This window comes from Lonchura striata, chromosome 6, assembly GCF_050655825.1.
Source record: "Lonchura striata isolate lonStrDom1 chromosome 6, ASM5065582v1, whole genome shotgun sequence".
Classification (NCBI taxonomy): Eukaryota; Metazoa; Chordata; class Aves; order Passeriformes; family Estrildidae; genus Lonchura; species Lonchura striata.
In genome coordinates, this window is record NC_140708.1 from 26,314,708 (window position 1) to 26,330,224 (window position 15,517).

At 44.8% G+C, this 15,517-nt stretch overlaps 2 protein-coding genes across 2 annotated transcripts; one reads left to right on the forward strand and one right to left on the reverse strand.

The window, feature by feature from the left end:
• Window positions 1-2,115: 2,115 nt before the first annotated feature.
• On the forward strand, window positions 2,116-7,815 carry LOC146767060 (homeobox protein Nkx-2.5-like). Its single transcript, XM_085582596.1, has 3 exons — window positions 2,116-6,325; window positions 6,483-6,658; window positions 7,342-7,815. The coding sequence occupies exons 1-3, from the start codon at window positions 6,202-6,204 to the stop codon at window positions 7,711-7,713; spliced, it is 672 nt and encodes a 223-aa protein (XP_085438722.1). The 5' UTR covers window positions 2,116-6,201; the 3' UTR covers window positions 7,714-7,815.
• Window positions 7,816-9,745: 1,930 nt separating this feature from the next.
• LOC144246592 (homeobox protein vent1-like) lies at window positions 9,746-12,840 on the reverse strand. Its single transcript, XM_077784505.2, has 3 exons — window positions 11,381-12,840; window positions 11,009-11,232; window positions 9,746-10,462 (listed from the first exon to the last, which is right to left on the reverse strand). The coding sequence occupies exons 1-3, from the start codon at window positions 11,616-11,618 to the stop codon at window positions 10,103-10,105; spliced, it is 822 nt and encodes a 273-aa protein (XP_077640631.2). The 5' UTR covers window positions 11,619-12,840; the 3' UTR covers window positions 9,746-10,102.
• Between the last annotated feature and the right edge of the window lie 2,677 nt (window positions 12,841-15,517).

A 15,517-nucleotide genomic window follows, 5' to 3' on the forward strand; every position in this document is an offset into this window, starting at 1 on the left:
ACATTGGGCATGCATTACTCATCCTGCAGTTCCCATGACTCCCTATTCCTACTTTTGCTTCACTGTATCTGGGCTTTAAACTAGATCAGAGAACCAACCTATCTTGAGGGAAAAAAAATGAAGTATCGGACAAAAAAATTATTCTTCCCCCCTCACAGTGGAATTATTCCCCTGATCTAATTCCTTTTGTACCTGCACAAACAGGCACAGCTTCATCAGTATAATGAAAGAAATTAAAGCAGAGAAGCAGAAGTTGCTTATGCTGGCAGGACAGTTAGGAACTTCTTTGGAACTGCAATACGAGTAAAAAAATTTTACCCTTCCCCTGTATCCAGTTTTCCTAATACAAAATACCCATGACAGATTTGTTCTCGAGAAAAATCTTCATCTCTGCCTATTTCAAAGACTAACAGACACTTGCAAATTAAATTCATCTCTAAACACCACCTGTCAGCACTGCCATAAGTGACAGTGGAAAGCAATAAAGAATCATGGTCTGTACATCCAAATAGAGGGGGTTTGCTACAAAACCAACACAAATGGGAGCAACATACTATACTATGAGCACTTACATTCATTGGTTACTGAAACTGAAGCTAAATCATCAAATACTATTCCAGCATATACATGAAATTTTCTTTATTTTTTTAAGAAGCCAAGGTCAACTTCATTACTCCATGTGAACAAGAGAGGTGCAGCTCTATATGAAAAACTGAGCAGATTAAACAGCTCACTGATGCTGAAAAGGAGCAGTCTGTCATACCTTTCTCCTCCTCCTGATTACCTTGGACCAATTCAGGCTAATTTTCTGAGCCTCAATTAATTCTTACCAAAGACAGAAAGAGGAAAGAGAAAACTTCTTGGCTTTCTGGTAAAAAAAAGTAAACCACAGCAACTGAGCAAATGAAGTCGGAAAAAAAATCCACCAAAACTACTTTGTATATTAGTCTTTGCTAACGTCATAGGGTTTCTTCACAAAAGAACTGCAATTTAATGATAATTTACACACCATGCATGTGAGCACAGAGAAAGGAAAACAAAACTCGGTTATCTGGCTTCAAATAGCTCAATTTGGAGCTAGCCTTGCTCTAGTACATAAATGCTACATCAGTTTAATTAATGAGCTGTAGTTCCTCCATCTCTCCATACTCGGGCCGGACTGCACGCAGCCCCGGGGAGGACGCGCCGAGGTTCGGCACCGCCCGGTCCCTGCCCGGCCGGGGCCGCTCCGCGCCCGCGGCGCTCCCCCGCTCACAGCCGGGCGGGCGCGGAGCGGCACCAACCGCCGTGCGAACGCAAGGACTGCATGTTTATGGAGTATACTGGAAGACAAGATCTATCGCTAGGAGGGAAAAATGTGGGGCCTTTACGGTTTTTTCCCCCGAGCTTTTCCCTTTCTGCAAGTCATTAATTTTAATAGTACGACTTCCTTCAGAACTTGGGCTTACAATGCTTATTCCTGTCATTATTGATGGTCAGCTTTGATATGCATCCACGCTGTGGATTTTTTTTTTTTTAAGTAATCTTTGTAACTATTATGCAAACTACCACAGGCTTATACGTAAAAACATATTGGCATTATTCAAACTTAAATCTAGTTCACAAAACATGCCTTAAAATGTGGACTGAATTTTCAGTCCAATAAACTATTATTTTTTTTCCCCGTACTCCTCCATTCTGCAGGACCTAAGCCTCACAGCTATAGGTAAGAGAAGCTGGACGTCAAGTGAAGCAAGGAATAAAAGAAAATAAATTGCAGTGAAGAAAGCCTAGTGAACAGCAAACAGGGACAGATTTTCCATGAGATGGGCCAAAAATCTCCCTGCTTTTCTTTAATTTTTTTTCCATGCTGTATAATATGTCGAGGGAGTTAAATTAAGATTAAGCAGTATTTGAATGTTAATACTAAAAAATAAGTATTGTTTTACATTAAAGGAAGCGAGGGGAGAAGATGATATCCATTATCTATGGCTAATTCGAGGAAGAAAAGCCCTTCCCACCCTGGGACACGCGGCGCTTCCCGGCGGGCGGCGCTGCCCGAGCCCGGCCCCAGCCCTGCCCAGCGGCCGGACAGCGACACCCGGCTGGGGCAGAGGGCAAACCGCTGGAAAAGGTGGCAAAAAGGAAGCCCTAAAAGTAGACGTTGTATTCAAAAATCAGTGTTTATTTACTAGTGAGTTACATCTCCATCTGCACATCAATCACTTCTGACCTGGTTCTACCTCAGTGTCTCCATCTGGAGAAAGTGAGGAATTATACTGACTCATTGACTGTAGAGACACCTGCGTTTACTTATATAAAGCAACAAATCTACTCACTACTGAATGAATCATCCTGGTTCTTCCTCCTCCCTCTCATGCTTCAAGCATTGCTCTGCACAAGTTAAAGAGCTCAGCCAACTTTTCAGTGAGCGGATATATATCCAAATTGCCTAAAAAACCATTTTATTTTCTTTCTCCCCCTGTTTCCTGCTGGCTTAGAAACCCAAATGGACTCCCTGATAGACAAGAGAGCTACCTAAACTCAGAGCATATGGGGAAAAGCATGGCCAGAAAGATGAAAGCAGGAGTGAATCAATTCCTTCCAACAGCAGAGCTGGTAGTTCTACTCAGCATGTTTCATTTAGATAGGCAAGTCTGTTGTATGAGATAGAAATCAATGTAGTTTGTAACGTGTTTATCTGATAAATGTCTTTAATATTTGTTAAAATAACTGAATAACCTGTTTCCAGAATTTTTCATTGCTAGCATACTGACAAATGCTACTACATCTTCTATGCAGTAATATTTTTTGTGCTCAAAGCAACACCAAAAGAATAATTGTTGCTTTGCAGGAAATTATCTTGACAACTGATTCAATGATTAAAAACATTAACAACTATGAGACACATCATAAAGTTACTTGAAGAAGACACTTAAATAGACAATAAAAAGCAGAGCTGTAAGTGTCACCAGACGTTCTCACCGAGGGCTCTGTCAAGAAAAACTGTCATTAAATCGCAGCAGTAAAATGTGGAACAGTTGCACCTCCACTACAATTACAGCTACCATTTATATGCAAAGTTTGAGTCATCCTGGATTTTGTAGCCCACGAGTTCATAAAAAGTGCTGATAATCAATGGAAAAATGGAATTAAATGTTTCATCACAGGTTCTGACGAATGCTAATTGCTAACCAGAAACACACTGACAATTACCTTTTGACTTGTAATTGCTCTCAGGTGATGGTCGCTTATGACATCAAATCACGCCATCAAAGTCCTTTTAATGGGAGTTTTGCCTCAAGCCATGATCTGTATCTTATGCAAATCATCACAGTAACACTACGCATGAACATTAGGCAAAAATAAAATTTGTTGTTAATTAGGATACCGCCTCCCCAAAATCAATCAATCATACACCACAACACCCCAAGTCTCTAAATTTTAAATATCAACCAAAGGAAACATAACAGAAAGGTCTTAGAGGGGTAAATAATCAAATAATCACACTAACAAGATGAAAACCCATTAAAAACAAAATAAAATGCGTATTGATTTTCTGACATAATCGAACACTGTGCATCTTTAGTGCAGTCACATGCCAGCACAGGACAGTTTAGTCATTATATCATCTACTTCTGTTTACAATAAAAGAGCCAGTGTCTAAAATAACCACCAGAGTCACTTTCATTGTATGTGTGTACAAGGTTTTCTGCATGTAAAAAGTAGGAAGAAAGCCTCACAACCTAAACCATAGTCTGAAAGATTGCTCTCCTTAGAGGTAAAAAAAATATTGTATTAGCTTCCTGCGTCTTTTGAAATTAGGGCTTTTCTCCTGAAATGGTGCAATCGATTATTATGATATAGTCAAATAATAACATGATCAATGATTGCAGGATAAAAAAACTAAAATACCCACAAATCAGCATGTTTCATTAACAGTAAAATACAAATATAAAAACTGTCATCATAGTGGCAAAAACTTCATTGTTTCAAGATATTTGTTCATCTATTAAAAAAGCACAATAATAATCAAAACCTTAAAACATTAATATAACAAAGGAACCATATCTTACTAATTCTTCTGGTTAGATGTTACCTGTAACACTAAAATTACAATGATTCACTTCAGAAACTGTCTAGTACTTACTCATTTTTCCAGACCAAACTTTACTTTCTCCAGGATTAATTTGCAGGGTTATAGGACTAGGAAACAGGCTAACTAAAAAAGAATGGTCCATTATTTGGAATGGTCCTTTTCAAACAAATCGCCCTGAACACTGAATCATTTCCCAGTAATTTTTACTATAACCTGATGCTAGCTAAGAGGGGGAGTGAGGCGGTGTTGGTGGTGGATTTGGATTGGTTTTTACTAATAAGAAAAGCTGTAACTTTCAACTTGCATCTTAATTGCTTTTAAGAGCTGCAAATTGCTTTGGGCAGAATCATAATCACATGGAGACAATGCAACCACAGTCCCTGCTGGCTTAGGCAGAAGAGTTTTTCTTTAAAACTAAGTGTTAGGTCAGTCAAGTCATTGCTTTACCTCGAAGAGTACGTAGTCACCTACTGGAAGTGTCATGTTTATTAAAAAAAAAACCCCAAAACAACAAAGCCAAACAAAACAAGACTACTCAGGTAGATATTCAAGAGATGGTGGGGTTTTTTTTCTCTTTTTATTACAAGAGCAAAATACTTTATAAAAGCAGATGAGTGTATATATGAAGAATATTCAACATCAGAGTAAAAAATTCTTACGTGTGTTATGCTTCAGCATAGTTAACAAAATTACATTGCATTTTTTGGGAGGAAATAATAATCTTCCTGAGAAATACAGAAAACTAAGGAAGAGAGAGAGCTGCGAGAGTAGCATTATCTTACTTATGCCGTCTCACTATAAATACATCACCCTCCGTAAAAGGGGACATGAATTTCTTTGAAGTTGAAGAATTAGCACGTTGTCTCAAACATGTTCCGCTCCGCGTGGAAGCTGCTTCATTATCTCTGACTGTATAAACTCAAGCAGCGGTGACTGTTTACTGAAACAACCTGTAAATGTGTTAGCCCGTGTTCGCAGAGGATAAGGACTGTGCCATCCCAAGCCCACTTCAGACCGTAAAAGTCGTTTTTTTTCTCACCCTTATCTGAATCATCCTTGAACAGGCTGCCTCTGAACAGAGTTTACACTCCTCTTCTTTGATCTACTTCATAAGAACATCAGAATTGTTTACTTTGAAATGCACACATTTCTTTCTTGGGATGCAGGGAAAAGAGATGGCGTTTTAGGACATGAACAGACACATTCAAGCGAACTAGTAATTTTCTCAGTGTCTCCTATCCTGTCCAATATCCTGACAAATAACTGCTCATTGCTTAATTTAATTCTTAAATAAACTCATAAGCATGAACTCAAATTATTCAAAACGTCCCATCCTCTTTTCTGAAAATGACCTAACAAATCGCTGTGCAAATGTCTGCCCTCTAGTTTCAACCATTCTCTCCCTAAAGGCGTCTTAAAATCTCTGATTCTACGTAAACTGAAGTCAGTAAGTGTACCTAAGACATCAGAGGGAGATGAGAGTCCTGACTGCAGCACTCTGCCTCATGGACAGCACCAAAAAATAGTTAATCCTGCATTATCCAAGTAACTCCAAGCTCAAGCAACCTTTACCCACCCAGACATGGAGAACAGAGTTGCTCACAGGCATATTGGTAAGATACTGTATCAGTGTTTCTTCAGGACTTCACGATTTCTATCTGATGAGGACTTGTTCCTGCCTCACGTCCCTACTTCCATTGCTGTTGATAGGCAAGGGGATTCTACCAAGCCTTGCACCAAACATGCAAGAGGCAAAGTTTGGGTGTAAGACTCATAAAAGAGGCTTCTCCCTGTCCTTCTGTGTTATCTGACCCTTCTGAATCCTCGTCCTTTATAGCAGAAGATAAAGACTGGAAATGACGGGGGCCGAGGGCAGCTCGAGCAGCGGGAAGAAGCCCAGGCCGTGATGCAATTCCCGGCACCGACGTGGTGAGACGACTCCGCGCTGAACTTGGCGCCAGGTCAGGCAGCCTTGAGTTCTGCAAACTACTGCACTCGGAGATTAGGCGGATGTAACAATCACCTGAAAGGGGAGATTAAAGCGCCTCTCAATGAGGTCCTTTGTCCCCGGCCTCATTTGATGCTCTGGGTCTTTTCAAACCATGCCGGGGACGGCGCTTTAAATGTTTGCCCCGGCATGCGGGGCGGCTCCAGTGAGGGCCGGCAGGGCTGGGGACATGGAGAAGGGGCCCTTCTCGGTGGAGTGGCTGGCCCAGAGCAGCAGCGGCGGAGCCCGAGAGATGCCCGGTGAGTCCCGGCCGTGCCCTCTGGGTCCCCCCGCAGAGCGGCGGTCACCGCGGGCGGGGCACGGCCGCCGCTGTGTCACCGCCCGCGGGCCCCGGGCCCGCCGAGGGAAGGGTCCCCCGAAGGGTCGCCCCTTCAGACGCTCCATCTGCCCCCGCAGGCTCGGCCCGGGAGCGGGAGGCCGCGGAGCGCCCCGGACACGGCGCGGCGCGGCCCCGCACCAAGTTCTCGGCGGCGCAGCTGCAGGAGCTGGAGCGCAGCTTCCGCGAGCAGCGCTACATCGGCGCCGGCGAGAAGCGGCGCTTGGCCGCCGTGCTGAACCTCTCCCAGAGCCAGGTGAGCGCGGCCTCGCCCTCTGCCCGAGCGGGACACGGGCCCCCGGGGCTGGGAGGCACCTCACGGTCACCGTGGGACGGGCCAGTGACAGTGACAGTGACAGCGACAGTGACAGTGACAGTGACAGCTCCTGCAGGTGCGGCGGCCCGGACCACCCGTCAGCCTCGCCCCGCTGGCAGCAAACGGGGCTTGAGCAAAGTGCCAGCCCTGCCTCACCCGGCACGGCCGCGCCCGGCTCAGCTCCGGGTGCTCCAGGGACAAGGGGCAAATGGAAAATGGTGAATGCAAGTTCAAAAGCTGAAACTTCACTGGGGGTAAAAGTACTTTTGCAACCTCCAGAACCTCAGTTTTCAGGCTAATTCTTTCTCATGGGTATGTATCTATATGACAGGATTTTTGAACAGAAATACCCCTACCCTTTTAGCCCCACTGCACAAGTCTTGTGTTACAGCTCTGATCCATATCTGGGTATTGGCTTGCCATGCAGCATGGAGTATTCATGGTTCAATTCCTCATCATGCCAAGACAATTACTCTGCATTAAATATAGGCCAAATTTATTAACCTTACACCTTTACTGTTAATGTATTCGGTTACTTTGACAATAAGTGTGTGTTCAGGGTGTATTACTACACGGAAAAGGGATAAGGGGTTTGGTTCTTGACTCTTTTTTCTTATCCTCAGATAAAAACCTGGTTTCAGAATCGTCGTATGAAGTTCAAACGCCAGACTCAAGATGCCAAGATCGAAGCTCTTTTCTCGGGCTTGTTTTTGCCCTATCATTGTTACCCAGACACGGCTACATCCAGCTATCCTCATGGGGTGGATGTCAATGTCTCTGCTGCCTCTGCTGTTTCCCTTCACCCAGCTCTGCCAAACCCTGCCTTGTTGTTACCTTCTGTTCCAGCTCAGTCTCTTCAGCCAGTTTTGCCAAGTCCAGCTTTACTACTGCCTCCCGGGCCAGGATTATCTTGTTACTCTTCTGTGCTTCCAGCAGTGACTCTAACCACCGAACATAAAAGACTGATGTTCCAACCTGATCTTCCTTCCTGCTAAAAATGTGAACGATTATCTGTAATCTCAAAAAAGTGCCAAATACCTCTAAGAGTAACTCTTTAACTTATTTTGCTATATTAAATAAACTAAAGATTCTTTGAATTATTTTTTAACATAAAGTTTGATCAGAGGAGAAAATAATTTACGCATATTGGAGAAATTATACTGAGAGTGGAAGTGGAGGACATGAAATCTCTTTATTCCTACAGTTGTCACCATGTTGTATAGAAATTTCTCTATAAATTTCCCTATCTAAAAGTTTTCAGAAAATAACCTATAATCATGTGGGGATATACACTAAAAAAGTGGTGTACTGTACACACAGAAATTTTTGTAGTAACTGTGTAATTTAACAGGCAATTGTGGGGGTTTTTAAGGAAACATTTGTGCATTTAAATTAAAATATTACTGAAGGTAAAAACACTATGAACAAAACTAAACAAGTTGCCCAGTATTCTCTTTTATGTGTATATTCTGCACTATTCTTCCAGTGATCTCACCTGTTGTTTGATGGACATGTTGCATTTATGCACTAGAAGAGAGATAAAACTAAAGAATTAACAGGCAAGCATGCATGTTGGTGCCAGTGTCATGCACACTTGCAATTTAAATCTGCTTATGAAAACGAATTGTTCATCAATTCAGGTCTCTTGGGACACCCAAAAAGAAAATATTTCATTTTCTACTTCCAAAAGTTGCAGCTGTGACTTGATAGCCCCCCTAATTTTTAAACTGCAGAATTAGTTTAGGCTTGATTCTAGGAATACTTAGGGCTGTTCCTAAAAGTCACAAAGCAAGTTTTATGGAAAGTGGCAAAGCCAAACCTTTAGACAATGGGAAACCAGAGACCTTATATCAGTATAAAGCAGGTGTGACTACATCTCCTTCCTCAATCCAGACCAATCTAACTTGCTTGCTAGGTGATGGTTAGACTACTCTGCAGCTGTAAATAGACAAAAATCTAACACAAAACAAAATAAAAATCATCACCACCAAGAACAAAACCCAAACCCTCCCTTCCTCTTCTCACAAGATAAAAAAAAGGGGCCTGCTTCAGCTTTGTGCCATGCATTCCCTTTCCCCTCTGCTCCCTCCACCCTCCATGTCCTGTACCATTCCCCTCCCAGCACCCCCCTCCATCACGTTTGGCAGACAAAAGGGAGAAGGGGAAGCTGGGAGACACTCGAAGGAATTTCCCCACCACACTCCTTCTCTGTGCCCCACCAGGGCAGCACCGATCCGTGACACAGCCAGGCAGCTGCAGGGACGACCTGTGCATTTCTAGGTCACTTAGAACACACTTCACTGAAAATTCCCTTCACCTCTTTCAAGTATTTTTTTTTTCACAAGTGAGGAGCCCCTAGGCTATTACATCAAAAATCATAGGACTCACTGAATTAGAGGGAAGAGGGTAGAAATTCAGACTACAATGCAACAGTCAAGTAATGTATTTCAAAGGCCTTATAGGTAAAGTAACAAAACTTCATTAAAATCTAGACTAAGAAATATGCATTAAGTGCTGTTAGGTGTGAACACCAATCGCAGGAAGAACTAAAAAAACCCAACACATTTCAGGATTACTAAAACAAAATTTTTATGTTTAAAGGGAATAGATAAAGATGCTAAAAAAGTTCAAATTGCCAATTATAATTGTTTTCTAGTGATGAGACAAAGGCCAAATTTTCAGCCTACAATTCCAATCAGATGATATGGCTTTGAACCAAACACAATTACACCAAATTTTTTTTGCTTGAGTTTGCTTTGTCAATTGTTAAATTTAATTAAGGCCTGAATCTGTTAATTCCTGCTTAAAGATATACTGACTTAATATTATTACCACTGCTGCCTTCACATGGATGATGGGACTAGATTTGTACTATTAGATTTATATCCAGAAGAGAAATTCACTGACAGCTTATCTTTCCTCTGCAGGATGTACTTTGCTCAAAGCACAGTGCAGGGCAACTGGATGCAGTTGCCTCTGTCCAGGCTACCAAACACTCAACAACAGACAATCTCGGTGGGACAGTAGGAAAGTCAAGACAAAATGTATTTAACCATTAAATCCACTACCTTTACACAGGAGGACAAGTGACCACTGCAGTTTGTACTGCACAAGTGCAATCTTTTTGACACATATAATATTATTCATATTTTATTTATATATATATATATATATATATATATACACAATTATGAAAAACTGGGGGGAGCAATGAAAACCATCTACATAACACATTTTAGACTAGATTAATTAATATTTTTATATTAATTATAAAATATAAAGTTATTCATGTTCACATTTAACTTAAAATAATAGACATTCTTCCAAATTAGGCAAGAGATTCTGAGCATGAAGTACATTACAGTATAAAACACTACTTTATCACTATAATGCATATACTGGGTGGCATTGCCTGTCCATTTTGTTCTGAATAGCCAGATGGAAAGAAGGATGAGGAAGAAGGTGTTGATGGTAGTAGGGCAGTTCATTTGCCATCAAGTGGTAGGTGCTTTGCGATGCGTCGTATCTGGGAGAGGAGAAGCTGAACTGCACAGCAGGCATCGGGGTGAAAGGCAGGAGTCTCTGGTGCTGGGCAGCAAAGGGGTAGTGGAGACGGTCCTGAAACAGAGCTGGCGAGGTCCCCGGGGCGTAGCTGTGGAATGGAACAGGGGACACAAGGCTGTGCTGGTGGTCCTGTATCTGCCTCTTCAGTTTCATCCTCCGGTTCTGAAACCAGGTCTTGATCTAAGCAACAAAAAGAAAGAGGGGGGGGGGGGGGGGGGAAGGTGCAGAAGACAGATAAAGAATTTTGCCTAAGGATAATGAGCAAGCTATGAAACAACTGTGCACAACAACTATCTTAGCTGCTTCTGCCATTTTGCTTCAGACAGAATTGACACAGTGGGACTGATGCTTTTGCCCTACTTAGCAGGAGGCAGAGGATCTGCGGGATGTAGAGGAAGAGTGCTTGCGTTCAGGGATTTTACAATAATCTATTAAGAGTCTTTAAGACCAGTTTTGAGCTCTGCATGGTCTACATGCAGATCACCGTATATCCAGGACAGTTTATCTCACTAAGAAATAATAATAAAAAAAAAACCTTGATGGTGGTCTCCCAGTAGAAAGTGCTGCAAATTTCCCAGAGTCCTAACTCTTTAATCGCCGAGGGATCTCACAGCCCCTACTAAACTCAAGAGTCTGTTCATCTCAGGTAAGACAGATACGGAACCGCCGACCCCGGCTGCTCCTGCCAAGCGGGCCCGCGAAGGATCCGCTTCCTGCGGGACTAACCTGGATCTCCGAGAGGCGCAAGGCAGCCGCCAGCTTCCTCCGCTCCGTGGCGCCCAGGTACTTCTGGCGCTGGAAGGTCTTCTCGAGCCGGCAGACCTGCTCCGAGGTGAAGGCGGTGCGCGCCCGGCGCTGCCGCCCGCCCGCGGCCGCGGCGCGCTCCCCGCCCGCGCTCTCGCTCTCGTAGCCCGAGGACTCGTCGGCGCTGAGCCAGCCGCCGTCGGGGGCTGCACGGGAGGAGGAGGAGCGGCGGTGAGGCCCCTGCCCGGCTGGGGCAGTGCCTCCGCCGCCCCTCAGCCCTGCCAGGCCGTTGCACCGGCGACAGCGCGGATCCCGGCGTGTCCCCAGCCCGCCCCCCTCTCCCTCCTCACCCACCTGTCTCCGACGGGCAGGGGTCGGTGATGTCCCGGGGGTCGTCTCGGCTCCGCTCCGCCGCGAAGGGCTCGCTGTCCGCGGGCTGGCCCGGCTGGGGGCTGCTGCGCCGGGGCTTGGCTCTGACCAGGAGCGTGGGACTGCCCAGAGAGCTGGGGGCGCGGGGAGGGGGCGCGCAGCAGATGTGGGGCCTGAGCCCGTGGGGCTTGGTTTCTGCCGAAGGGATCTGGGCCTGATTCATGGCGGAGAGGGGCTGGGCGTCCCACGGCCGTGGCCCGCTCTTATATGGGCGCTCCGTCCCGGGAGAGGTCGTTCGTAAGTGCGAACCCACATCAAAGTGGGAATCGAGCAGAGATAACAGCTACCAGCGAGGAGGAAAGTTCACACGTCTGGCAAATGTCTACAGCCCTTGGCTCCAGCGTGTCTGCGGGGCCGGGGAGACCCCCTTGAAGTGCAAAGCTGCCCCTCTCCCCTGGAGGGCAGGGCACGGGCAGCCCCAGCCCCGCAAGCGGGCGTCTAAAGACAGCGTGGCTGCCGGTGGCGGGGCGCGTTTACCGCTCCCTTTCCAATCGCGGGGTCCCACCCTGCACAGATGCCCGAAAGCAGCCCCGAGACCCACACCCACGGCGCCGAGGCAGAGGCGAGGGACAACAAACCTCGGGTAGAGCCTCCGTCAGTCCCACCGTCCTTTTTCCTCCCTGGGAAAAGCCATGGGGGGCCAATGTCAAGAAGTCCCTATCCACGGGACTCAACCCTCACTCTCCGGGCCAAGCCAGGCGGGGGGTGAGCAGAGCCTCGGGCCCTCTCAGCTTGAACTTGGCGCCGTCTGTCTAGCCAGAAAACGCAACCCATCTCCCCAGTCGTTTAGTGATCAAAGCGCTAAGTGAGCAGGGGAGCTCGCACCTCATCCGCTTCATACTACCCCAATCCATATGCCGCTTCCCGAGAAGAACGGGGCTCTTGTAATGCAGGGAGGATACCAAGACATTTCCCAGCACAGCTAGGCTGGGGAAAGGAGCATTTCGGCAACTCAGCCCGTCTCCAGGTTCTTACTTTGCTCAACTTCACTGGGCTTTTGGTCACGCCGTAAAAAATACCACACCAAGCACGAGCACACCGGCAGTAGCGAAACTTTAATAACTCACATCCTAACTCTCGCTTAAAGGAGAATGGAAGCGAGAGCAAATCCCTCTAACTGGGTAAATGCACCGATAAGACCTCAATTTCAATGACGATTCCAAAATCCTCAGAGTTCCTGCTCGGATGCGTCACCGGAAGAAGTGGACACCATAAACCTGTGTCTAACAGGGAAGTAGTTTGTTTCTTTCTAAAACACAGCAATAATCTAGGTTCACACACACGTGGGCAATGTGAGGAGGAAAAAAATAAGTTAACCAAACCCCAATTAAACAACCTCCCCAGTTTATTATGAAAATAATTTGGAACAACCTCATATTCGTTCTGTTAATTTTCATTGTCTCAGGTATTCCCGTAACTCCGCGGGAATGTGTAGAGGGTTATCGACCCCTCCCGATCCGACAAAGTCGGTTTATCCCCACACTGGCCCCGGGGGAGGGATAAAATCCAGGCACCTGAGCAATGCTAACACCTTACCAAGCCCACGGAGCCCAAGAGCTGGATGCCTCCTGGAGCTTTGCTTGCAACACCATTCCCTCAGGGCAGGGATGGGAAAGGTTGTTGTTGCCTCGGCACAGTCCCGACAGAGAGATCGCCCTACTCTTTGAGGGGTGCTGGGCCCAGTCGCTAAAGGAGTTTCACTTACTGCTGGCGCAAGACTCATTTTGGCTGATATTCACAAGCAATGCAAATGCCCAAGCAGCTGAATACAGCTGGACCCCATCCTGGATCAAAACCGCACGCCACTGACCCAACCAAAACCACTATAACACGAACATTTAAATTCGAGACACATTTCAGTCAAGCAGGGATAGGTTCTGTTCCCCAAATGAACTAAGAGCCTGCACATTAGTTTTAATAACTTCAGGATTTAATAAATGTTCCTTAACTATTCCACTCGTGTTTGGTCCCTCTTTTTCTGAAGCATCGCTATCTTGTCTCCAATCTTATGTCAGAGCAGCAACTTCTGAATAACCTCAGATGTGGACAAATCCAAGCAGAAAAACTCCTATTTTCCCACAGAGAAACTCATTTACCTCACCAGAAATAAGTTAATACAAAATACAGGAAAACCACTGGCATTCAGGAGCTCCTAAACTGAGCACGCACCTACCTAGCAAGCAGCATGGACTCTGCCTCCAGCAGGGCAGGCTCCCTCACCCTTTCTCCAGCAGAAGAAATCTGTGCCAAGCCAGGCAGCCTTGGGTGCCCCATGCCCTGCAGGGCCCTCACCCGTGCACAGAAACACCCAGGGACTACACTCTAGGAGAGACACTTCATCCCCAAGTGCCAGAATTGAACCAGACACGAGATGACCACACGGTGCTGTGCCTAAAAAGACCAACATTTGCACTGATACATTATGTGTCTTATAGAAGGCAACAATATTAACCCTGAAGGACTGCTGCCATTTCCTCCCTCTCCTTTGTCTGGGAATGCAGGGAAGCAGCTGACCTGTCATAGTTTTCTGAAAGTCAATGAAAACCGGGGGTTTTTGGTTTTAGTTTTTTGTTGTTGTTGTTTTGTTTTTATTATTAGACTCCAATCTGAATAGCCTATTGAGCGGGATATTTAAACCCAACACTAGGATCCTCCCAACTCCAGATGAAAGTAGCTGCATCTGTGGACCACAAAACCCTGGAACAGATGGGAAAAGTGTGGAAAGTGTTATGTGGCTATTGTAGTTCCCATTAGAAAGAGGTGGCAGCTTGAGAAACTTGAAAACTTTAACGACCCTGGGTGGATAGAGGTGCTACATCTACAGTTAAATCTTCCCCTCACCTTGAGCCCTATGGGGCTCATATGAGACACAAATTTACTTCCATTCAATTCTTTCCTATCATGTGAAATTTTTACAGCATTCAATTGATGTACAAGCATGATGAAAAACAAATCTAAATTCTCAAGGAAATTTTTGTATTTTCCTATAGAATTCAGTGTACTCAGAACTTCAGATATTGTGTAATATTGAAAAATTGATGGATTTTTTTTTGTTTTTTTTTTTTACATTCTTACATTAAGAACATAGTGGACCCATTTCTCCAAATCACATTTCAAAATATTTATTGCTCTGCCTTTGTATGTAAGCATTACAACCATAGGAAACATGATTGCTGCTTCAAGAAATGTACTGAAAGCTTATGCACTCTTGTAACTCGGTGTGATACCCCGAATGTCAGTGCAGTGATTCATGCCAGGATAAGATATGGCTGCCAGGACAGAGTGCTCTTCTCATGAGAACTCTACAAGACTTCCACGGACAAATGGTAGATTTCTGTCACTGGTATGCCTGGGAATATTTCATCTGGGGCTTTGTACACACATGGCATATAAACCCATGGGAACAGACAGGACTGCAGCAGCTCTACAGCATGAAGGTATTGCCTGAGGAGGGTCCAGCCCATCGTTCAGGCTGCAGTATCTCCTGCACAAGACACTAAATACTCATCCTTTTCCAGATGCTGAAGTACTTTTGTTGACTAGAAATGCTATTTGTGTGCCAAGGCCTTCAGCAGGTAACCACATTAATTTTGCATGAAATCATAAAAAAAAAGTGGATACATTTTGCCAACAGAAAAATAGTCCTTCTCAAGGGGAATAATTGCTAGAATAGTTGGGCATATCTTCATGTTGCAATTTTTCTAACTGCTAGCCATGTATGTATGTAAACCATGGGGAAAAAAACAAACAAAAAAAAACCAAACAAACAAACAAAAAAAAAAAAAAACACAAAAAAAAACACAAAAAAAAACCAAACCCAAACAAAACCCCCAAAACAATATACAGACCAAACTATCATAGCATTTATCATAGATTGAAAATTGATGTACTAGGCCACCAGATCTGGGATAGCGGCTCCATCATAGGCAGATCTTAATTATATTTATGAAAAGGGCAGATTTTCCAATATCTTCTTGACAAAACTGGAGGAGTGGAAATGACAGGGGGTGCAATACTACCCACTTCACTATGAGAAAGCAAAAAACCCAACAAACCCAAACA